Source organism: Phyllobates terribilis, unplaced genomic scaffold (genome assembly GCF_046119375.1).
Source record: "Phyllobates terribilis strain yellow unplaced genomic scaffold, ASM4611937v1 Scaffold_12__6_contigs__length_324123572, whole genome shotgun sequence".
Lineage (NCBI taxonomy): Eukaryota > Metazoa > Chordata > Amphibia > Anura > Dendrobatidae > Phyllobates > Phyllobates terribilis.
The window spans coordinates 279,756,149-279,782,568 of record NW_027362772.1 but is presented as its reverse complement, the minus strand read 5'-3'; the positions used below and the strand labels follow the sequence as shown (position 1 = coordinate 279,782,568).

At 42.5% G+C, this 26,420-nt stretch overlaps 1 protein-coding gene across 2 annotated transcripts in view; it reads right to left on the bottom strand.

The window, feature by feature from the left end:
• Window positions 1-633: 633 nt before the first annotated feature.
• The window catches only part of LOC141172631 (myelin protein zero-like protein 3), a 29,953-nt gene continuing 4,166 nt past the window's right edge, over window positions 634-26,420 (bottom strand). The window contains exons 2-7 of one of the 2 annotated variants that reach the window (XR_012252501.1): window positions 11,283-11,449; window positions 7,755-7,965; window positions 5,830-5,992; window positions 5,036-5,135; window positions 1,568-2,790; window positions 634-1,480 (exon numbers count right to left, since the gene is read on the bottom strand). Coding sequence is in view for 1 of the 2 variants with exons in the window: in XM_073657045.1 (XP_073513146.1) it covers window positions 2,746-2,790; window positions 5,036-5,135; window positions 5,830-5,992; window positions 7,755-7,965; window positions 11,283-11,449 (686 nt within the window). In the remaining variant the exon portion in view is untranslated. Of the gene's footprint in view, window positions 2,791-5,035; window positions 5,136-5,829; window positions 5,993-7,754; window positions 7,966-11,282; window positions 11,450-26,420 lie in introns of both variants that reach the window. The other variant, XM_073657045.1, reaches the window with a different exon arrangement.

The following is a 26,420-nucleotide window of genomic DNA, read 5'->3' as shown; positions in this document are numbered from 1 at the left end:
TCATTTTTCTCACACTCCAGCATTTTAAGATACTTTTTTTAAATAAATAATAACATGGTGTAATTTGTCATGGGTTGTACATCATCAGGATATATTCACCTAATTTTAACATCTTTTAAGGACCATGATTTTTTTACTATCTCCGGATACATAAAAACCATGGTATTCAAAGAGGGTGCAGTTAGTTTTACTCATTCATTTTTGATGCAGGTCCTACTTATTGAGAAAATAGGGCCTTGTCATTTACTGACAGGAACAAATGGATGGGTGGCAATCTGCCGGGATTGAAGGCAAGCTGCCGGGATCAGAGACAAGCTGCGGGGATCGGAGACAAGCTGCGGGGATCGGAGACAAGCTGCGGGGATCGGAGACAAGCTGCCGGGATCGGAGACAAGATGCCGGGATCGGAGACTAGCAGCCGGGATCAGAGACAAGCTGCCGGGATCAGAGACAAGCTGCCGGGATCAGAAGCAAGCTGCCGGGATCAGAAGCAAGCTGCCGGGATCAGAAGCAAGCTGCCGGGATCAGAAGCAAACTGCTGGGATTGGTGACAAGCTGTGGAAACCAAAGTTAAGATTTCATGCCCAGTAAAATTAGACCCTTAATATAAAAAGAGTGGATCCAATATCTATATTTTTTTAAAGAAATTAGTTTATTATAAAAGCTTTCAAGTAGAGAATTCATGTATGCAGTCAGTTAAATAGAGATATAATGGATGGTAGAGTTGGATTGTATATACATAACAGCAGGAACAAGGTAAAAAACATCACGAAACATAATATTCTTCATCCAATTAATGTACTTTCTGTACAATGTAAATAAAGTCTCACTCTTCCGCAGAATGTACAATAGTAGAGATGAGAGCAACATTCCCTCTGGGCTACTTAAAGCTCAGTTCAGACAACAGGAAATAGAAAAGGAGACCTGTTTACACATAAGAGCCATAACTTTTTTTCCCCCCATCAACATAGACATATGAGGGCTTGGTTTTTTGCAGGGCCATTTGTAGATCTGAATGACGTCATTCATTTTACCAAGGAATGTACAGGGAAAAAAAAGAAGGAAAAACTTCCAAGTGAGGAGAAATGATGAAAGAAAAATAATTTTGCAAATGTAAATGTAACTTTTACAGATGCAGTGAAACCAAATATTTATATACTTTTTTATTTAGTTGCTTTACTTTCAGAAAATGGAGTGATTTAACCTATTCAAGACTGGACCATTTACACCTGTCTCTGACCAGACATAATTGTTTTTTTTTGTACATGTGGTTTAAAGACATTTCTTGCTCGGATGTTTAAATAATTTTTGTGATACATGGGGCTTCATTTTTAGGTCATGGTCTCTCTTTTCATCACCATTTACCATAGGTGATATCACAGATCACCTCCTCCTCCTTCTGTGCAATGACTGACAACACCTCTATATACAGTAGATAACACAGGATCCACCATTCACAATAGGTGATGTCACAGCTCACCTCCTCCTGTACAATGACTGATAACACCTCTATATACAGTAGATAACACAGGATCCACCATTCACAATAGGTGATGTCACAGCTCACCTCCTCCTCCTGTACAATGACTGATAACACCTCTATATACAGCTGATAACACAGGATCCACCATTCACAATAGGTGATGTCACAGCTCACCTCCTCCTCCTGTACAATGACTGATAACACCACTATATACAGTAGATAATACAGGATCCACCATTCACAATAGGTGATGTTAGAGCTCACCTCCTCCTCCTGTACAATGACTGATAACACGTCTATATACAGTACATAACACAAGATCCACCATTTACAATAAGTGATGTCACAGCTCACCTCCTCCTCCTGTACAATGACTGATAACACCTCTATATACAGTAGATAACAGGTTCCACCACTCACAATAGGTGATGTCACAGCTCACCTCCTCCTCCTGTACAATGACTGATAACACCTCTATATACAGTAGATAACACAGGATCCAGCATTCACAATAGGTGATGTCACAGCTCACCTCCTCCTCTTCCTGTACAATAATGTCTCTATACACAGTAGGTGTCATTGTAATCCAGCCTGTGATAAGAATGAGATGACTGCTGAGAAATGATCTCTACACAACAGGAAGTATCAGCCTAAGTTCAGGCTCAGAGAGAAAACTGCAAGCTTTCAAAGTTATTCTTTTTTAAAATAGATAGTGACATGAAAGATAAAAAAATATATCTAAAAATATAATATAATCATTTTAAGCTTGCTGTGACAAAGATATATCTCAAATGCAATGGAGGGCACGCACAGACTTTTTTCTCCCCAACTCTTTGCTAGAATTTCTCTTAAATCTGCGTTATCCGTACATCCAGAGTAGTTTTGTTCAGCAGGTAATGGACACAGCACTAGAATACTATGATCTCAAAAATCTTGTGTCTTTCTTTAGACCTTCATGTGTTCATCATCCAACATCAAAGCCTGATGTAACAGAATAGAAAACGAGCCGGTTCGAGAATACTTCCGGTATAAGACAACATTCGGATGCTACTTCTAAGCCGGAAACTTCATACTACACAAACATTAAAATACTTTACAAAGTCTTCAGGTTCATCTCAATTACATTTTACAATTTCATCTTAAATAACCTAAATATAATAAAAAGTTACATAAAAGTCCACATGATCCTGTGGAGTTCACAGCCTACTTCACATTTACTCAAGCCTGGATGTGTTCTTCATGTTTCATCCAGTAGTCTCCATTCACAAAAGACCCCTTGTGTCTCCTCCGTAGTCGCCTTCATCATCCTAAAGGGCAAGTTAAATTATAGTAAGTACAAGAACGGAAACTTTTCTATATAAACCATTAATCTGTATGGTAATGGAGAACAATTAGGTGGATCTGTAAAAGAACAAAAAACATTTCTTTATTAAAAGGGCTTTTCAGCTGTTTATTAAAAGAAGCCATACTCAATGTCCTCCGCTGTCTCTCCAGAATTGGAAGTGATGACATCACGACCACCAGTCATCTGACCTTGCAGCCAATCAGGGGTCTCAGCAGTCGTGACGTCATCACTTCCAGTCCTGAGGAGACCATTCTTAAGGCAGTGCTGGAACGGAGAATGAACTCCAGATTTAAGTATGGCTTCCCATGAGAAAAACCCTGAAAATTAAGTGTTCTCCACCTAGAAAATACATTCATGTCTCATTGTGTGTTACGCCCAATGGTGGTGCAAGTGGATTTGTGGACCAACTGTGCCCCAGGGCCGGGACTGCCCAGAGAGGGACGCAGCTATGCGGCCACCTGGTGAGTAAGCCAGTGTCCCTGCATGGAGGGAGAAGGGGACACCATGCAGGTGTGCCAGCAGCAGAGCTACAATATGAAATAGAAACTTGTGATTTTATGTTAATAACATTATTAAACAAACCTACTTAGGGAAGCACGTGTATAGGAAACTTGGAGTCTGGTAGTGTGTGTCTCATAGAGAGCACTCCTATGTATGGGGGAATCGGGAGAGAGAGAGCTGCCGGCCAAACCATCGCTCAACTGACAGCTATCTAATGAGTATTGAGCCCTTAAGTTGGTGGGTTTGGCCAACATTGATCTAAGCTATCTATTGAGCCCCTACGTTGGTGGGTTCGGCCAACATTGATCTAATGTATATGGGGACCATAATGATTTGATTTGACAACTGGGTGTGAACTTGACAATGTCCAACATCATCACCGGTGAGGTCAGAGCCAACTTCTTACTGACCAGCGCTCTGCCCGCTGAAGGCAGCAAGACAACGACACACATTGCAGACATCTCACTAGTGATTGGACATAGCAGTTTACGAGTACTCTGCCCTGTCGATAAGGAAGTGCCTGGGAATTCTGGATTTGCCAAAGCCCCCCAAACCTTACTACAAATAATAAGATACTGGGACTTTTTAGCCCAATTTTTTCTTGGAAAGAAATAGAAAGTTCCAATTCCATGAATGCGCTAGCTATACTTTATCTACTTTTGTGGAGATTTAACAGTACCCGAACTGCGCTTGCGAGAATGAAGAATCCTCAATGGCATAAAATTAAGGTTTTTATTACACCAACACGTTTCGGTGCTGGACTAGAGCCTTTTTCAAGGTAAAACAAAGACATTTGTTTTTTTACCTTGAATAATGCGCCAATTCAGTAACAAAATGCGTTGTGGTAATAAAAACCTTAATTTTATGCCATTGAGGATACTTCATTCAATCAAGCGCAGCCCAGGTACCGTGACAACTCCACTAAAGTGAATTTCTATCTGGAAGAATTTTTTCTTCCAGCCACGGGGTGTCACGGGTGTGTCAGATGTACAGTACTAGATAGTCATTCTGCAGCTGGTTGCAGAAGGTCACTTTGTTTGGCATTACAGACACCTTCTTAAATCTGTCTTACTTTAGGACCAAGCGGCTACCTCCCTCCTGCTCTGATTGACACCCTGGCCTGGGTGTTTAAATACTTTCAGTTTGCTGCCGGAAGGTGCCGTGATATTCACATGTTCCCTTGTGAAGGCTTGGAGCTATTGCAGTCTGCTTACTTCCTCAGTATTGCTTGGAGGACATTTGGTGTAATCTCTCTGTTGTCGGCTCAAGCTAAGTTTCTTCCCCCTGTGTTTGTCTCCCTTGTTGTCTTTAGTTTATAGTGGGTACTGATCAGTGCTCATCTCCCCCCTTCCCAATCAGGGCCTAGCTCTAGGTATTTACAGGGCTTAGGTTTCCTGTTCGGCGATTGGTGAGGAACCAATATAGGGATGGTAGGGAAGACAGGGTGATATCAGATCAGCCTAGGAGGTCTCCACTTCCCCTTTCCCTAGTGTCTGGGCTCCCTTCCCCTCATCCCTTCGTGTTGCACTTTGTCTTTCCTACACTGTGCGTGACATGGGGGCTCTTATAGGTGTCACATCCCTACACAACAACCCCCCAGGTGAACTTTACATCACTCTCACCCTCTCTCTTGTGTTATTGCTCTATTATTCCCTTCTGGTCCCAAGCAGATCTCAGCAACTATATTAACAAAAAAATCATCTTACATCTACACATCGCTGGCAAAATCGCATTAGACAGCCGGGGCGCTTTTCTAAAGATGAACTTCGATGAAGCGGAGTGGTCGAATTTTCATCATACATACAACTATGGAAAAGAAAAGGGAAAAAAATATATATCTTTACATACATAGAATTTAAGTCCTGGACAACCCCTGTAATATTGATGACGTAATCTTGGGATAGGACAACAATATCAGATAAGATGGGGTCCGACACTCGGCAGGTCATGGAGCACCGCAAGCGGCCCACCTCCATGCATTGTGTAGTGGCCATGAGTGGTATTGCAATCTCTCTTCCATTCACTTGTATAGGAGACTAAGTGCAGTACCATTCATGGGCACTATACTATACTGTATACAGAGCTTTATAACATCCAGTGTGCTGTGCTCTTTGGGGTGCAGAAAGAGAGTTATACCCTGCACCAATCTGATATCAATAACTTCTCCTAAGCATTGGTCACCAATGTTAAAGTCTCAGAAAACCTCTTTAACTGCTTCAACACCTTAAACCAGTTTAGCCTTTGTCACCCCATAACACAAATATCACCGTTAACTTGCATAGGAGCTTAGCTGCAATACCAGGAATGGCCACTATACTGTACACGGCACTGTGCTGTTATGGCTCCGACCACCGGAGCTAATAACAGCTGATCGTTGGGATCCTGGTTGTCAGACGCCCATCAATCTGATAATAATCCATCGTAGGGACAGGTCCATCAATATTTTATGTCCGGGCAACCCCTTTAAACCATTTTAGATTAGCAGAGAATATTCACTCACTCTTGAGATGCTTCAATTGGAGACTTTTTCAGCTTCTGTCCCCTGATCCGGTCTCTCTTGATTGCCTTCTTCATCCTTATCAGCAGTATTATGGAGACCAAAGCAGAGGGGACGAACAAAAACGAGGACAGCAAAATGGCCGTGTTGAACTTAAAGGAGAGACCTAAAGAGAGGAATTGAAAAGATCTAAAATTCTTTCCTAGGAATAATTATGATGTAACCGAAAATATATCGTATGTTACCGAGCCCCTGTTATAGCCTTCTTCTCGTAGGTCATAGATATCTAGAGATCAGCCGTGGGGGGAAAAAAAAGCACCCAAGTCCCTTTAATGCTAGTGATCATGGAAGTCCCAGCTCACGGACCACCACGAATGTGGGATACTTTAAAAATTTTAGAGGAGTTTTCCAGTTTTCAAAAGTTGTCTCCTAACCCCCACTGCTCCATCGCCACCGCTCTGGTGGGATCCGCCAACATTGGAAGTGATGACACATAACCTCTGAGGTCACTGATTGGCTGTAGAGTCAGGTCACCATTACTTCTGATCCCTATGGAGAAACCGGGAGCATCAGCGCTGAAGCAGCAGGGGTTTTGGAAGGGTAAACTTTTATAAAAGTCCTAGAAAACTCCTGTAATATATTCTGAGGACCTAAGGATTTTATGTTTTAGTGGCTAAAATCTAATTCTCCCTGCAGTAATGGATAATTAAAGGTCTAGTCTACCATACCAGTTTGTGGAGCGTCTGCACCTACCTAAAGAATCGCTCTCATCAAAGTTTTTGCCCTCTTAATATAATGCAGTCATCACATTATACAGCACTGTGCACTTACAATTGCTCATTTTGCCCTTCTACCCAGCTAATTCTTCTCTTTTCCATTAGGGGCTATGATATCACGTGATTAAAAACAGACTAGCTCAATCCTTCTAAGCTCTATGTAGAAACAGGAAGTCTCTTTTCCCTGTATGAGTCATCATTAGAACTACAATTCTACATCACTGCAAAGTCCCTGGCAGGGGAAAGAGCCAGTCTGCCAGGGACTTTGCAGTGATGTAGAATTGTAGTTCTAATGATGACTCATGCTGGGAAAACAGACTCCTTGTTTCTACATAAAGCTTAGAAGGATTCAGCTAGTCTGTTTTTAATCACGTGATGTCATAGACCTAATGGAAAAAAGAATTAACTGGGTAGAAGGGTAAAATGAGCAATTGTAAGTACACAGTGCTATATAATATGATGACTGCAATATATTAAAGAAAAGACTTTGAAAAACTTTGATGGTAGTGATGGAAGGGCTTCTTTAACTGCATCAATGATGATGAAGTGTCCTGCACTTCTTGTACCTTTTAGGTTGGTTCAGACCTACAAGTTGCAGTCTTGCAAACGTAGTGGTTTTTTTTTTTTTTTGAAGGTTGGATTACATAATACTCAAAGGAGTTTTATGGCATTTTAGGAAATTCTTCCACTCAGGTGGTGACCGCCAGTTTCCTGCAGCAGTGACTTACCATCCAACATGCATGTGATCATTGGCTTCATAGGTCACGTACCATTCACATTCATACCACCGGAGCGGAGGGGCTGGAGCCAGCGCGGGATTTAAACAAACAACTATTCTTTACTTTATTTTTAGTATTCTATGCCATTTCTTCCTCCTGGGCAATTTTATAAATACTCCCCGCCAAAAAATAAACATATAAATAATTGATAATGATGGTGAATATGTGACTATCATGTGAGCTGCAGTATCCGAGAGTAGCCACTATGTGGTGTATGGAGCCACCATGGTTCTAGACAACCCTCAAGTCAACTATAGTATAGTAAAAACTATGAACAACACTAATAAATGTGAACTGAGACAAATACAGGGAGACCTCTGCACAGACCACCCACATCTTCTCCACGGAAGTCAGTAGGACATTTGCCTCTTACTTTCTAAGGTTACTGTTAGTTTCATCTGTGGCACATTCCCATGGACATCAGGAGGATTTCTAACCACACACGAGAATGTGCCGTTATCCGTGAGTTTCAGATCCTCCAACATAATGGAAGCATCTCCACGTCCAATGTCACCTTCCCAGGTTATTCGATCCTTGAAGGGTCCTATAGACGTGGGGTATGGTTTTGACTGGTAATGCAAAATCTAGGGGGAAAAAAAGAACAGGTATTATTTCCAAAAAATCTGGGCATTCGTGGAGATCTTTATCATCTCTATCTAAAAATTACATTAATTAATTAGGGGGGTTATTCCCAAGATAGTAAGTTTTCCCATATGATGTAACTTTTTGATCACTGTGGGTCCAACCACTGAGACCTCCAGCCTCTGAAGCCCAGGAACCCAGCTTTTTTTGAATGGAGCGGAGGTGCACATATTTAACCTCCGTTCCTTCATTGTCTATGGGACTGCTGGAGAAAGGCAAGTACAGCGCTCCGCTATTTCCGACAGTCTTAGCATGCGCACCTTGAACTCTATTCAAGATAAGGCTTTGCAAAGCCTGATTTCCCAGTTCCAGAGCCCCATTCTCAAGATTGCTGGGGAAATGGGGGTCCCAGAGGAAGGGTAGGAACAACCTGAAGAGACAACCTACGGTGCTATGCGTTCCAAGGAAAAGTGGAAAAGTCATTCATGATAAAAGTTCAGTTTTCATAAGAATGGTGGTTAGCAGTTAATGTATACTTAGCTCCCTACTGCACTAGGGTGAAAGAAGGAATATAATGTAGCTTTTGCATCTTCAAAATGTAATATCACAATCTCTTATGTGCCTTATCGGTACATGTTCAGTGAATGAGATGTATATCGATAGCAGCTTGTAAGGGAAAAATACCACATATTGTATAATCTGCTAACTGCGGAGAGCAACGATCAGATAATTATACCTGCCAGGAATCAAAAAGTTGCTTGTATCCCACAATAGTACCAATAAAAAGTACAACAACACCATACACCATAAGCAGCTACACTGACAAAAAAACACAAACACATTTCCATCAACGCTTTTTTTTCACACAGGGTTATTCTTTTACAGTGTTCACCTTGTGGTATAAAATACACATTAACTTTTATTTTTTGGGTCGATATGATTACAGCGATACCTCATTTATATTGTGTTGTTGTTTTTTTTATGTATTTCTACATTTGAACAAATAAATATTATTTTTTTAACATTTTTTCCACCAGTCCAAAAAAAAAATGACTAAAAGTTATACAATATAATCTAATGGTCCAAAATAGTGGCAGTAAAAAATACAATTTGTTTTGCAAAAATCAAAAAATTAAAATTACAAAAAAAAATTGTTATGAAATGAAAGAATTTAGGGTAAAAAAAAATGTTATGGCTGTAAAAAAAACAAAAAAAACAATATAAGATTGAAATTAATTTTCACACAGTTTTTGTTATAGTTATATCCAGAATCGAATTACTGTACGTAGAGGAGGGGGTGAGCCAATTTAATCTCAACCAATGCCCTATTGTTTCCCATTTTGGGTAATAGTTGATCGGATGGAGGGAAAGAGGGTAATGTTTGATCTTTGATGGTCAAAGTGAGCAAATCAGTAATCAAACACTGATTAGTTAGTGGCTCCACTTAAAGGATGTGTTATCTATGTGTATGTGCACAGCTTAACATGTCTGATGGGAAAACAATGCCTCTCTAGTGAAGAGTGCAAATAATGCATGCTCAATGCAATATATGCTAAAGAATGATTGCCTCTAATTAGACAATGACTGTATACCTACAGTGAGAATGGATATACAATGACCGTATATTACAGGGCTGGACAGTTCAGGAATTGTCCAGCTGGAATACTAGTGTCGATGGCACTTGTAGTGCTGCCAGAGCCAGATAGAATGGGTGCGTACTGTCCAGCTCCCTGCTATGGTCAATAGGGCAGCACCGCACTCTACTTAAACTCCCAGCAATATGCAGTTATTTTCCTAGGATTTTTCCATGTACTCTGTTATTTATACTCAGTTCTGTTTATTCTGATTTTGGCCCGGCTTGTTATGCTGCCTACGTCTGTAAACCCTCTGGACTTTGACCCCTGTCCGTCTCACTTAGTATTTGTCTGACCTCCTGGTATCTGACCCCTGTTATTCCTATTTTTCTCTGTCCAGATCCTTGCTTCAGACATACTCCCCCAGCCAGTAGCTACTCCATGGACACAACCCAGGAGGTCCTGTTATAAGTCCAGATTCCTGTAGAGAGGCTAAAGTGTGAAGGCTGGGGTAACACCGGGACCTGCAAGATCGAGTGGGTAGCCTCTTTGAGCTGATGGCCTCTTATAGACTTTACATACCTAAGTCGCATCTTCTCTTTGTTGCAAATTCATTTAGATAAAATGAAAGCATGGTTCTAGAGAGTCCAAAATAGCAACAAATTAATAATTGGCATGCACCAATTTTTAGGTGCACATACTTGGTCTAAAGTGAATGAAAGTGTAAATGTCCAGTTTCATGCAAGATTCCCCAAATGTAACACCTAGCATAGAATCATAGATAGAATCATAGAATGTTAGAGTTAGAAGGGACCTCCAGGGTCATCGCGTCCAACCCCCGCTCAATGCAGGATTCACTAAACCATCTCAGACAGATGTCTGTCCAGCCTCTGTTTGAAGACTTCCATTGACTCACCACCTCTCGTGGCCGCCTGTTCCACTCATTGATCACCATCACTGTCAAAAACTTTTTTCTAATATCTAATCTGTATCTTCTCCCATTCAGCTTGCACCAATGTGATAAATTTGGCCAATTTTGTTCCAAGCTGAAGCCTCGGACAATTTTTTTTCTTTAAAAGTCAGCTGAACCCACAATTTTTTTCTGAGACCAAATGACCATATTTACAGGACCTCACAAATTCTCCCCAGACAGGTGATGTAGTGGGAAAGAAGGATAGGGCATGCTGAATTTCAGCAGCTATTGAAGGGCTGATTCTCGCGATCACATGGTGGCCATATTTTCAAGGCCTCAAGTATCAGCCCAACTAATGATGTTTCGAATCAACTTAGCATTTACATATTTGACTATGAGTCTGATCATCCAGGTCAAGAGATCCATGGTCGGACTGGGACTTGAGCCCATAATGTGGACGAGAAAATGGCGCTATGTGTTCCTGTGAATTAGCACTAAGGCCTGGTTCACACAAGCGTATTTCATGGACCAAAATGTCGGGACTGACCGTGGCTCTTCCGAACCAAACTTACAGCCTCAGACACATATGAGGCTGCAAGTTTGGGTCGGGAGATCCGTGGTCAATGTGGTCCATATACAAAACGTGAAATACGCTCATGTGCATAGGCACCTTCATGGTCGTAAAGTTGTCTGGATCGGATGCAATAACCTTTTGGACCAAGTTGCGTCAACTATAATAATAGACGCACAACTCAATAATAAATATGGCACATCTTTGGTCTGTTCATGCACCCAACCAAACTTCTTTACGCTTAGTACTCTTTCTACTCACCGTGACAGTAGGACCTCCATCGCGAGGACGATAGCTCCAGTCCACCGTTACCAACTCAGAAGTAGAATCCCTTGAGGAGAAGCTGCACCATAATTTAGACGATTTTCCCACAACGCCATATACTTCCCGGTCCATTCGGATGTCTATACTCTCCACGTTGATAAAAACTGTGGAAAACAGAAGAAATCATTGTAATGTGCTGAAGATCATTAGATCGTTAGAAGTTTGGGTTCAGAGGAGCGTAAGAAAAATCGTCCATTTGTTATCCAGATAAACAGAGAATATTTCATCCGTATGATGTTCCGTACATCCGTCTTAAACACCCGTATGTCTTCTGTTCTTTTTACATCACAATAAAAAAAAATCACTATAATGGGAAATTGTGCTCTGTCTGGCCTCAGTTACCGGCAATGTCCGTCTTTTTAGGGAGAAAGAAAAGCTCCAATTTTTTTTTTATTTGCCGGGATACCAAAAAATAATAAATAATAAAAATAATTTTTGAATCGTTCTTTTTGCAACACATGGGGCTCTTTTTAATACCTTTTTTTTTTACCTTTTTTAAGGTCTATAGAATAATAAATAAAAGTAAAAAAATAATAATAAGGCTATGTGCCCACGTTGCGGACCTGAAGCATATTTTTTACGCTTCTCCCTGGCGGGAAAATCGCATGCGGATATTACATGCGGTTTTCCCGCCAGGTAGAAGCGTTTGTGAGGCGTCTTTGCATGCATTTCCGCATGCGGGTTATCAAGCACTTCTCCAAGCATCACTTGGAAAAGTGCTTGACAACTTGTTCAGAATGGTAAAAATTAAAAAAATAAACTTTATACTCACCTTCTGATGCATTCTCTGCCCCGTCCGGAGTCTTGAGCGGCTCACGCTGTTGTGTGCAGGACCTGCGGTGACGTCATTGAGTCATGTGGTGGGTCACATGACTCGATGACGTGGCAGGTCCTTCAGACAACAGCGCGACGGAGGGAAAACATCAGAAGATAAGTATAAACTTTATTTTATTCTTTTTTTTACAGGTTCTTTGGTACCCAGGTCTGGATGAGAGTCTCCTCTCATCCAGACTTGGGTACCATCCGCACATTGATTCCGCTGCGCTTCCGCAAAATTAATGAACATGCTGCGGATTTTTGACCGCAGCATATACGCTGCGGAAAAATCCGCAGCATGGGCATTGACATTGCGGAATGCCATTGGGGACCATGGGGTGCGGATATACATGCGTTTTTCAAGCGTTTACGCTGCGGAAATTCCGCAGCATATACGCTTGAAAAACGCTACGTGGGCACACAGCCTAAGGCTGTGTGCCCACGTAGCGTTTTTCAAGCGTTTATGCTGCGGAATTTCCACAGCGGAAACGCTTGTAAAACGCTAGGTAATCCGCACCCCATGGTCCCCAAGGGGATTCCGCATGTTATAATAATAATAATAATAATAGTTTATTTTTATAGCGCCAACATATTCCGCAGCACTTTACAAATTTTAGGGGGGACTTATACAGACAATACAGAATAAGCATATCTCATATCGAACGGAGTGAGGGCCCTGCTCGCGAGCTTACAGTCTATGAGGAAGTGGGGGAGACACAAAAGGTAAAAAGTACATATATTGTATAATGCAGCCTTGATATACTGAATAGGATAAATAATAATACATGGACTGGTCGCCAGCCAGTATGTGTGCAGTCCTGACAGAGGCTTTTATGTGCATGGTTGGTTTGAACCCGAAGTTGAAGAAGATTTTAATATGGGGGAAAGCTGGGATGGACAGAGTGTGTTTAGGTGATACGCCAGTCTAAAGAAATGTGTTTTTAGGGTTCGCTTGAAACTGTGGGTATTGGGAATTAATCGAACTGTCCTGGGTAGTGCATTCCAGAGAATTGGCGCAGCACGCGAGAAATCTTGGAGACGGGAGTGGGAAGTTCGGATTATGGAGGATTTTAGTTTCAAGTCATTTGCAGAACGGAGGGCACGTGTAGGGTGGTAGACTGAGACAAGGGAGGAGATGTAGGGGGGTACTGAAGCATGGAGCGCTTTGTGGGTAAGCGTGATAAGTTTAAAACGAACTCTATATTGGATGGGCAACCAATGCAATGACTGGCACAGGGAAGAGGCATCTGAGTAGCGGTTGGCGAGGAATATGATCCTGGCTGCTGCGTTCAGGACGGATTGGAGAGGGGAGAGTTTAGTAAGAGGGAGACCGATTAGTAGAGCGTTGCAATAGTCAAGACGAGAATGAATAAGAGCGACAGTAAGAGTTTTTGCCGAGTCAAAGGTGAGAAAAGTCCTGATTCTTGAGATGTTTTTGAGGTGTAGATGACATGAACGAGCGAGTGATTTGATGTGAGGAGTGAAAGAAAGATCTGAATCAAAAATGACCCCAAGACAGCGGGCTTGTAGCTGGGGAGTAATGGTTGAGCCACAAACGGAGATGGCAATATCGGGCACAGGTAGATTAATGGAGGGAGGAAAGACGAGTAGTTCAGTTTTTGACAGATTCAGTTTTAGGTAGAGGGAGGACATAATGTTAGACACAGCAGAAAGACAATCACTGGTCTTTTGTAGTAATGCAGGGGTGATGTCCGGAGCAGAGGTGTATAATTGGGTGTCATCAGCATAGAGATGGTACTGAAAACCGAATCTACTGATTGTTTGTCCAATAGGAGCGGTGTATAAGGAGAAAAGAAGGGGGCCTAGGACTGATCCTTGAGGAACCCCGACAGTAAGAGGAAGTAGGGAGGAGGAGGAGCCGGCAAAAGACACAGAGAAGGAGCGGTCAGAGAGATAAGAGGAGAACCAGGAGAGAACCGTGTCCTTGAGGCCAATAGTGCGGAGCATAGTGAGGAGGAGCTGGTGATCCACAGTGTCGAATGCTGCAGAGAGATCCAGGAGAATCAGCAGGGAGTAGTGACCATTAGATTTAGCTGTTAGTAGATCATTAGAGACTTTAGTGAGGGCAGTTTCAGTAGAATGTAAAGAGCGGAAACCAGATTGTAAAGGGTCAAGAAGAGAGTTGTCTGAGAGATAGCGGATTAGACGGGAGTGGACCAGGCGTTCCAGGAGTTTAGAGATAAAGGGAAGATTGGAAACAGGTCTGTAGTTGGCCGTGCAGTTCTGGTCGAGGGATGGTTTTTTAAGTAATGGTTGTATGCTGGCGTGTTTAAAAGAAGAGGGAAAGATACCAGATGAGAGGGAAAGGTTGAAAATTTTAGTTAGGTGAGAGGTGACAGCTGGAGCAAGGGACTGAAGGAGATGTGAGGGAATAGGGTCGCTGGTGCAGGTGGTAGGGCGAGAAGATGCAAGGAGCCTGATCACTTCATCTTCCGTGACTGGTTCGAAGTCAGAAAATGAGCAAGATACAATGTGGCGGGGGGGAGCATGCATAACATTTGGGGATTGGGAGAAAATTTCCTGTCGGATATGGTCAATTTTTTCTTTGAAATAGTTAGCCAGATCGTCAGCGCTGAGGTCGGTGGTCGGGGCCTGTGCTGTTTGATTGAGGAGAGAATGAAACGTGTCAAAGAGTCGTTTAGGATTATTGGAAAGTGAGATGATGAGGTTGTTAAAGTAGGTTTGTTTGGAGAGGTGAAGGGCAGAGTTATATGTTTTCAGCATAAATTTATAGTGGAGGAAATCTTCGGGCAGATTTGATTTTCTCCACAGCCGTTCAGCGCACCTGGAGTACCTCTGGAGAAGACGTGTTTGAGGCGTGTGCCAGGGTTGTCGCCGTCTATGCCGAATTGTTCTTTGTGTAGGAGGTGCGGCTTCATCCAGGGCGCATAGCATTATTTTGTTATAATGCTTCAATGCAGATTCGGGACATGAGAGGGAGGAGATTGGGGCCAATGATGATTGCAACCTTTTTATAAATTTCTGGGTGTTAATGGCGCGTAAATTTCTATAAGTGTGGACGGTGGGAGTGTCTTGAGTAGAGTCACAGTTCTTGACAGAGAATGAAAGAAGATTATGGTCAGAGAGTGGAAGGGGAGAGTTAGTAAAGTCATGTACTGAGCAAAGCCGGGAGAAGATCAGGTCCAATGTGTTCCCGTCCTCATGTGTAGGAGAATTAGCAAGCTGTGAAAGGCCGAAGGAGGAGGTTAATGATAAAAGATGTGTGGCAGATGGGGAAAGAGGATCGCCAATTGGGATGTTAAAGTCTCCCATGATTATCGTGGGGATGTCGCAGGATAGAAAATTTGTAAGCCAGGCAGCAAAGTGATCCAGGAATTGACGGGGGGGACCTGGGGGGCGATAGACAACCGCCACTCGCAGGGAGAAGGGCCGGTAGAGTCTGACTGTGTGGGCCTCAAAGGACGGGAAGATAAGGGAGGGTACAGGGGGGATAACCTGAAAAGTACATTTTGTTGAAAGAAGCAGACCAACACCTCCACCTGATCTGTTGTCAGGTCGCGGGGTATGAGAGAAATGTAGGCCACCATAGGAGAGAGCTGCAGCGGCGGTGGTGTCTGACTGCTGGATCCAGGTTTCAGTGAGAGCCAGAAGGTTGAGGGAATTAGAGAGGAAAAAGTCATGGATGTAAGAGAGTTTATTACAAGCTGAGCGTGCATTCCAAAGGGCACAGTTGAATGAGACAGAAGATATGCAGGGAATATTAATGAGATTAGCAGGGTTTCTGAATGTAACAGGGAAAGAGTTAGTGTTATTATTACTGGAGGGTCCTGGGTTGGGAGAAATATCACCTGCGACTAATAGAAGGAAGATACAGAGAGTGAGCAGATGATTGAGTGATTTGTGAGAGCGTTTCCTGCGTTGTATGGTGGGAATGAATGGATCTGCGTGGTATAACATTGTGAAGAGAGCATGACAACTGTACATAGGAGAAGAGAGGAGTGAGGGATTAATATGGATGAAGTGTGCCGCATTTGTGGGAGAACGGTGAATGTGGATGATTGTAGCAACCAGAGTATAAATGGCACAGATACAAATGGTGAATACTGTTTGCCAAAAAGATGACCTGGAAGCAAGTTTGTTTAATTGTCTTGCATGTCTTACCTGTCTCCTGCCCTGTCCAACTGCCATTTTCTAACTGCCAGGGCACTTTGCTAAATTATGGCACTTCGATAAAGTATGCATAAATGCCCCCGCATAAATGCCTCCCCTTAACTAAGTCTCAATATATAGGGACGTATCTGCTTAGATCTGCACAGATTTAATTTCTATGCACATGCTGCGGATTTTTCCGCGGCGTTTATGCTACGTACAAAAATCCGCAGCATGTCATTTAATTTTGCGGAAGCGCAGCGGAACTCCCGCCATTGACTTGCATTGAGACGCATAGAAACCGCGACTGTACATTTGTACAAGCGGCTTCTATGCGTCTCTATGTGCGGATGGTGCCCTGTTCTGGAGGAGAGGAGACTCTCATCCAGACCTGGGTACCATTGTACCTGTAAAAAAAGAATAAAATAACAAATAAAGTTTATACTCACCTGTCCGGCGTCTTCTCTCTGAATGCCAGCAGCGCTGAAGGACCTGCGGTGACGTCACAGTCATGTGACCGCAGGCCCTTCACCGCTCTGTCTCGCGATATGCCGGCAGCCGGGAACAAGCCAGGAAGCAGCGCTGCAGCCACGCCGGGGCCTCGGGGGTGAGTATAGCTTTATTTGTTTTAATTTTTACGGTTCACACTGTATAAATCCATGCTGTTTGCATGGATTTATACAGTGTGACCTAGTTGTCAAGCACTTTCCAAGTGATGCTATCGCCTGGAAAGTGCTTGTCAATCTGCATGCGGAAACGCATGTGAACCCGCATGTGGATCCGCATGTATTCTGCAGGAAAAACGCATGCACAATCTGCATGCGTTTTTTTCTGCCAGGGAGATGCAGAAATGCTGCAGAAATTTTCTGCTTCATTTCTGCATCGTGGGCACATAGCCTAATAGAAAGAAATAATAGTGAAAAAAAGTAACTAAAGTATTAAAATGCATTTTCCATTTTTTTTGGGCAGTGTAAGCATATTTTATTTATTGTTTCGCATTACCGGAAGGCTATGGCCATGGTTTGTGATGTCGTCGACCATTTTTTTTATTATTATTATTTATTGTGCATATAATTTTTTTTCAACATTACATATCCCACATAATTGTCCTCTGGAGGAAAATAACAGTGTATATTTTTTTTACATTGAACAGGTTACATTTATAGGAGGACACCAGGGGTAAATAGTCCCTTTAGTGGCCATTAGTTACTGACAGAGCTGATCAGAGTCTCGGAGGCAGCCAAGCGATCAGCATTGCCGATTATTCTATTCACTACGTAGCGCTCATTGGGCCTCATCAATGAAAACTGTATAAAAGACAAAACAAGCAGTTTCCCATAGCAACCAATCACAGAGCAGCTTTCATTTCTTAAACAGCTCCAGTAAAATGAAAGCTAAACTCTGATTGGTTGCTAAGGGAAACAGAAACAGCTTTGGTTTTAGGCCAGTTTTCATAAATGAGGCCTACTTAGCGTCATGTAATCTGGTAAAAAGAAGAAGACACAAGATGTCACATACATTTATAATAGTGCGGGCGACACTTGATCATTACCAGGTTAACGATCGCCCCTCAATTCAAAGCCTTTGACCCCCGATTTCAACACCAGTGTTAATGAAGGGTCCGCGAAAGTAAGATGCAGCAAATTCATTAAGAATTGTGCATCTCTTGATGAATCCAATGCATCTTTCCTTTCCAGTGTAAGAAACATCTTATCCTATACACTAATGTCATAATTTATGAATGTGGTGTAAATTATAAAGAATTTGTCAGCTGTGCTTGGCCACTCCCTCTCCTTTCTAAAGTTTTCTAAAAAAAAATGCCGCAACTGACGCAAAACTTACATTTTTGCGCCACCGCTAGTGGAGCAAAATCAATTTTTTGACAGTTTTACACCAGAATTATGGTGCAAACTGATGAATCCAGGCCCGTAGGTCTGATGGAGTGCTCAGAGTGCTCTCCTGACGGGAGCGCCCAGAGTGCTCTCCTGACGGGAGCGCCCAGAGTGCTCTCCTGACGGGAGCGCCCAGAGTGCTCTCCTGACGGGAGCGCCCAGAGTGCTCTCCTGACGGGAGCGCCCAGAGTGCTCTCCTGACGGGAGTGCTCAGAGTGCTCTCCTGATGGAGTGCTCAGAGTGCTCTCCTGACGGGAGTGCTCAGAGTACTCTCCTGACGGGAGTGCTCTCCTGACGGGAGTGCTCAGAGTGCTCTCCTGACGGGAGTGCTCAGAGTGCTCTCCTGACGGGAGTGCTCAGAGTGCTCTCCTGACGGGAGTGCTCAGAGTGCTCTCCTGACGGAAGTGCTCAGAGTGCTCTCCTGACAGAAGTGCTCAGAGTGCTCTCCTGACAGAAGTGCTCAGAGTGCTCTCCTGACGGGAGTGCTCTCCTTACGGGAGCGCTCAGAGTGCTCTCCTGACAGGAGTGCTCTCCTGACGAGAGCGCTCAGAGTGCTCTCCTGACGAGAGCGCTCAGAGTGCTCTCCTGACGAGAGCGCTCAGAGTGCTCTCCTGACGAGAGCGCTCAGAGTGCTCTCCTGACGAGAGCGCTCAGAGTGCTCTCCTGACGAGAGCGCTCAGAGTGCTCTCCTGATGGAGTGCTAAGAGTGCTCTACTGACAGAGTGCTCAGAGTGCAGTCTTGCACATTCCAATCAGACAGGAACCCCTGTTCTCAGGAGGTCCAAGGGACAGGGGATAAGTCTGAATCATGAGGAAACTCCTTCAGAGAGACATTCATGTGTAATATCTCATATATCTGTGTGATGAGCAATGTGTAAAGTTTCCATCAACAAGAAAAGCGTCAGGAGTAACAGTCATAGCTGGTCATTATAGACTATGGCGGCTAATCCTGCAAAGGAGTCAGGACACCGACATTGCAAGATTCCCTTCATCCGCAGGCCAAGGCTCTACACACGATTATTAAATTGCATGTATGCAAGGAACCATATTGAAATGTGATTGTAGCTCATCCTATGTTGATTTTCACCATTGCAAGCGTGATTTTAAAAACAATACTGTGACGACGTAAAACCATAACTGTATCTGCGGTACTTTCCGCTGACAGGAATCTGATCTACGGCATTAAAATGTCCCTGCCCAATGCTATGACCGTATTCATGACTGTCGCTTAGCCGGGCCGGGAGCAGTGTGATCATTGTCTACCTGTGAGTCAGTAGTTCTGATCCTGTAGCCAATAAGTGGTCAGATCACTGGTGGTCAGTGATGTCAATGCTCCTGGCCTAGCAGAAACTTATTTTATTGTTTTACCTCCATGGTTGCCAGTTGTGAAATTTAAAGGGTTATTTCCCATTTTCATGAATATTTTCAGATAGAACTTGTAAAACAAGAACTTTGCAATTTACTGCTTATTAAAATTTGCAGCCATTTTTGAGATATTAACATTTTTCTTTCGTTTACAGGTCATTATCTAGGAGACCGACCACCGCTGCTGTCTAATTATAGTTCGGGTTCACTCATCTCTACTTACAAGCTCAATATAAAAGAGTTTGTAAGCCCTGCGCATGTTCTGTTGTTCTAGCAGCGGTGGTCGGTCTCCAAGGCAACGAGCTGTAAACAAAAGAAAAGTGTCAATAACTCAAGAATGGCTGAAAATGTTAAAAAAAAAGACATAAATTGCAAATTAGCTTGTATTTACAAGCAATATGTGACAAGAGCGATCTACGAAGATGGGAATAACCCTTAACCAAGTAGTGAACCCCTTTTATACATGTGAAATCAGCCTAGGGACGTTTCACATGTCAGAGTATCATAGTTCTTGTATGAATTCGATTTCCAATAAGCCGTATATACAGGGTGGTCCAAAAGTAGGTGGCCAGAAAATAATAACATTTATTTTGATTTATATATAAAATTATATTTACTAACACAAGCATAACATTGACAATTACATTTTATTCTGAACAATAATACAAAAGCCCTTAAATTTTATCAACGCAGGTGCTCACACTGTTTTCCATTATAATTTGCACAGCTTTGAAGTCGCCTCTTACGCTTCAACAAACTTTTTTTTACATAAGTCTCTTTGGGTATTAATTTTTTTTAAATGCATCTCTTATGTAATTTTTCAAATCACTGACACTTTTTGGTTTTCGACTATAGACTTTGTCCTGGAGTACTCCCCAAAAGAAAAAATCCATTGGGGTCAAGTCTGGTGAACGTGCCGGCCAGTCAAGTGGGCCTCTTCGGCCAATCCATTTATTAGGAAATGTTTCGACTACTCTTGAATAATGTGGAGGGGCCCCATCTTGTTGGAAATAAAGGTCATTTGAATTAGGCTGTTGCTGTAACTGCGGAACAACTTGATTCATTAGAATTTCGAGATACTTATCTCCTGTGACTGTTCCATCAAAAGATATTGGTCCTAAAACACCAAAACTTGAAATACCATCCCAAACATTGACACCAGGCTCATTTAGTTGTTGCTCTAATGTTAAATGCATGTTCTCATTATACCAGTAAATACAATTATGTCTGTTAATATGGCCGGATAATTTGAAAGAAGCTTCTTCATCACTCCACATAATGTTATCTAAAATTACTGGATTTTCTTCCATTTCGTTAAGCACAATCTCACTAAATTGCAGCCGCCTGTCTGGATCATCCTCCAATAAACCATGAATTAGACGTGGACGATAAGCTTTCCACCCAATAGATTTAAGGATGCGCATGATAGAAGCTCGTGAAATTCCCAATTCCAAAGAGGCTCTTCTGGTGGACTTTTTTGGACTCTGAACAAATGTTTCAGCAACAAGTTGTTTATTATCTTCTGTACAGACTGTTTTGGGTCGACCAGTTTTTGGAGCATTAAGGATTGAGCCAGTGGCATTGAATTTGTCACGAATGCGGTAAATGGTTTGTCTCTTTGGGGCTTGAGTATCAAATGTTTCAACCCAATTTGCTCTAACGGTTTCAGCATTTTGAGATTTCCAATACTCTGTTAAAATCCATTTTCTTTGATCTGTATTTAAATTATTTGCCATTATGTGTTATCTGAATTATCTGAAAAGAAAACAGATTTGGGGGAGATCTATCTGTGAAAACTAGATCTGTGAAACTGGCTCAGTTGCCCTTAGCAACCAATCAGATTCCACCTTTCATTTTCCAAAGAGTCTGTGAGGAATGAAAACTGGAATTTGATTGGTTGCTAAGGGCAACTGAGCCAGTTTCACTTTACACCATGTTTGATAAATCTCCCCCTTCATAACCTTATTACACTTTCTGTCCACCTACTTTTGGACCACCCTGTATATATAAATTGCTCCAAAAAATAAAGGGAACACTCAAATAACACATCCTAGATCTGAATGAATGAAATATTCTCATTGAATACTTTGTTCTGTACAAAGTTGAATGTGCTGACAACAAAATCACACAAAAATCATCAATGGAAATCAAATTTATTAACCAATGGAGGCCTGGATTTGGAGTCAACCTCAAAACTAAAGTGGAAAAACACACTACAGGCTGATCCAACTCAGATGAAATGTCCTTAAAACAAGTCAAAATTAGTCTCAGTATTGTGTGTGGCCTCCACGTGCCTGTATGACCTCCCTACAACGCCTGGGCATGCTCCTGATGAGGTTGCAGATGGTCTCCTGTGGGATCTCCTCCCAGACCTGGACTAAAGCATCCGCCAACTCCTGGATAGTCTGTGGTGCAACGTGACGTGCTCAATTGAATTCAGGTCTGGGGAACGGACGGGCCAGTCCATAGCTTCAATGCCTTCATCTTGCAGGAACTGCTGACACGCTCCAGCCACATGAGGTCTGGCATTGTCCTGCATTAGGAGGAACCCAGGGCCAACCGCACCAGCATATGGTCTCACAAGGGGTCTGAGGATCTCACCTCGGTACCTATTTTCAGTTGTTTCACACTCTTTTGTTAAGTATATAATTCCACATGTGTTAATTCATAATTTTGATGCCTTCAGTGTGAATGTACAATTTTCATAGTCATGAAAATACAGAAAAATCTTTAAATGAGGTGTGTCCAAACTTTTGGTCTGTACTGTATACATACATATATATACATACACACACCAATGAGGCTGTGTAGCATCGGCGTCTCTGCCCCCTGCCAGGCAGAGACGCCGTCCCTCTCACCGCCGCGCTCCCCGCCCGGCGTTCTCCAGCGCTCCTCTTCCTGCTTGCTGCCGGTGCACGCAGCTTCCCGGGCACGGTGCTTAGGGCGCGCGCGCTCCCTCCCTCTTAAAGGGGCCGCGCGCGCCGCCCTAAGGAGTCCCCGTCTAATTACCGGAGGTCCTCCCATATATAAGGCACCTACTCCAATATGGAGGTGCCCGAGCAATAGTTGTTGCACAGTGTACTTACCTCTGCTTCAGCCCTCAGGTCCCGCTGCTAGCCTGACTACCAGTCTAGTCCGCCAGCCTCACTACTCTCCAGCCCGACTGCTCACCTGGAAGCACCTGCCCGCTACCTGCCGTGCCTACCTGGAGGCTCCCTCTTGCTACCTGCAGTGCTACCTAGAGGCTCCTGCCCATCACTTGCCGTGACCACCTGACAGCCTACCTAGAGGCTCCTGCCTGTCACTTGCCGTGACCACCTGTCAGCCTACCAGGAGGCTCCTGCCCGTCACTTGCCGTGACCACCTGACAGCCTACCTAGAGGCTCCTGCCTGTCATCTGCCGTGACCACCTGACAGCCTACCTAGAGGCTCCCGCCTGTCGCCTGCCGTGTCTGCCAGTCCATCCACCCGGATCATTCGTCAGCCTGCCTACTGTGCCCATATGCAATACCGGTCAGTCCCTGCCATCTGTACCGTGGGAGTCACCTGCTCCCTTACAAGGTTGTCCCCAGAGTAGCACCTGGTCCCTCTGCTCGGATCCTCCCTGGTCACGGAGTCGATTGAGCCGCCGTACGACCTAGGTCGCTCCGAGTTGATACCTAGTTACGCCCCTCTGGGTCCCTCCTTGCACCGCAGCACAGAGGTTCCACCACCCGGATCCGTAACAGGCTGTTGAGGTCAGGTCAGGAGACCTGCGGCCGGTTCAGAAATCATAGCTTGTACAGTGACGGTGACATGCGGATGTGTGGAGCCTGTCTAAGGCTACGATCATACAAAAGTGTTATATAATCCGCGTGCGAATCGCAATTTAACATGCATTGGATGAGAAATGTTAGCAGAACACAGATATACTGCAGTATAATTTAACAGTGGTCAAGAGATTACAGATTATTTTTTTTCTTCAGACAAATAAAACATGAAAAAAAATGCGTTAATATATTTTCAAAACCATAAAAAAATTTAAAAAAAAAGTTAATTCACCCCTTTACTCATTCTGTAAGTAAAAAAATATATATGTAAAAAAATAAAAAAAGTAGTAAACACTATTTAAACTGGCTTTCACCGTAATCACACTGACAAGCAGAAAAAAAAGTTGCGCGGTCATTTTTACTGCAAAGATAATGCCATAAGAACAAAACCCAAATAACAAAGAGGCTGAATTGTTTTCTTCCCCATTACACAGCATATAATTTTATTTTCTTGCTTTATAGTACCTTATATAGTAAAGTTAATGGTGTCATGAAAAACTATGATTAGGCTAGTTTAAAAAAAATATATAAAGAAATAAACAAACAAGGCTCATAGGGCTGTGTCGCTTTTAAAAAATAAAGAAAAAAATTTGACTCCTGGAAGAAAGGGAAGGAAAAAAAATAAATAATGAAAGACGGGAAGAGGTTAATGGGTTCTCGAGAATTTTAAGAAAATTCCCTAAGTGCAAAATATTGTATAAAAAAATATATCTATTTAAAAATAACCATTTCCCACCCATTATATTTCCCATCGCTATGGTGGTCCCCAAATTTTATAGGATGAGATCTAGAGTCTAGAATCCCTCAATCATTGAGGCCCATTGACTTCATCTGAGAAAGGTTTTATGGGAAAGTATATTACAAAAAAATTATCGCAGTGATGAGGGCTTAAATTTGCCTGAGAGAATATTTTATGCATCCCTTACATGAGATCTAGAAGTGTATGTGTGATATATATACACATAGATATACATATACACATATATATATATATATATATATATATATATATATACACACACACACATATATATATATACACATATATGCACACACATATATACACATATATATATACACACACACACACACATATATATACATATATTCACACACACATATATATACAGTACAGACCAAAAGTTTGGACACACCTTCTCATTTAAAGATTTTTCTGTATTTTCATAACTTTGAAAATTGGACATTCACACTGAAAGCATCAAAACTATGAATTAACACATGTGGAATTATCTACTTAACAAAAAAGTGTGAAACAACTGAAAATATGTCTTATATTCTAGGTTCTTCAAAGTAGCCACCTTTTGCTTTGATGACTGCTTTGCACACTCTTGGCATTCTCTTGATGAGCTTCAAGAGGTAGTCACCGGAAATGGTTTTCACTTCACAGGTGTGCCCCGTCAGGTTTAATAAGTGGGATTTCTTGCCTTATAAATGGGGTTGGGACCATCAGTTGTGTTGTGTAGAAGTCAGGTGGATACACAGCTGATAGTCCTACTGAATAGACTGTTAGCTGCTTTTTTCTTGCCATAATACAAATTCAAAGTAAAGAAAAACGAGTGGCCATCATTATTTTAAGAAATGAAGCTCAGTCAGTCTGAAAAATTGGGCAAACTTTGAAAGTGTCCCCAAGTGCAGTTGGAAAAACCATCAAACGTTACAAAGAAACTGGCTCACATGAGGACCGCCCCAGGAAAGGAAGACCAAGAGTCACCTCTGCTTTTGAGGATAAGTTTATCCGAGTCACCAGCCTCAGAAATTGCAGGTTAACAACAGCTCAGACTAGAGACCAGGTCAATGCCACACAGAGTTCTAGCAGCAGACACATCTCTTCAACAACTGTTAAGAGGAGACTTTGTGCAGCAGGCCTTCATGGTAAAATAGCTGCTAGGAAACCACTGCTAAGGACAGGCAACAAGCAGAAGAGACTTGTTTGGGCTGAAGAACACATGGAATGGACATTAGACCAGTGGAAATCTGTGCTTTGGTCTGATGAGTCCAAATTTTAGATCTTTGGTTCCAACCACCGTGTCTTTGTGCGATGCAGAAAAGGTGAACCGATGGACTCTACATGCCTGGTTCCCACCGTGAAGCATGGAGGAGGAGGTGTGATGGTGTGGGGGTGCTTTGCTGTTGACACTGTTGGGGATTTATTCAAAATTGAAGGCATACTGAACCAGCATGGCTACCACAGCATCTTGCAGCGGCATGCTATTCCATCCGGTTTGCGTTTAGTTGGACCATCATTTATTTTTCAACAGGACAATGACCCCAAACACACCTCCAGGCTGTGTAAGGGCTATCTGACCAAGAGGGAGAGTGATGGGGTGTTACGCCACATGACCTGGCCTCCACAGTCACCAGACCTGAAACCAATCGAGATGGTTTGGGGTGAGCTGGACCACAGAGTGAATGCAAAAGGGCCAACAAGTGCTAAGCATCTCTGGGAACTCCTTCAAGATTGTTGGAAGACCATTTCCGGTGACTACCTCTTGAAGCTCATCAAGAGAATGCCAAGAGTGTGCAAAGCAGTCATCAAAGCAAAAGGTGGCTACTTTGAAGAACCTAGAATATAAGACATATTTTCAGTTGTTTCACAATTTTTTGTTAAGTATATAATTCCACATGTGTTAATTCATAGTTTTGATGCTTTCAGTGTGAATGTACAATTTTCAGAGTCATGAAAATACAGAAAAATCTTTAAATGAGAAGGTGTGTCCAAACTTTTGGTCTGTACTGTATATACACACATATATATATAGACACATACACTATATATACACACACACACATATATATATATACATACACACCTACATATATATATATATATATATATACAGTCATATGAAAAAGTTTGGGCACCCCTATTAATCTTAAGCTTAATGTTTTATAAAAATTGGTGTTTTTGCAACAGCTATTTCAGTTTGATATATGTAATAACTGTTGGATACAGTAATGTTTCTGCCTTGAAATGAGGTTTATTGTACTAACAGAAAATGTGCAATCTGCATTCAAACAAAATTTGACAGGTGCATAAGTAT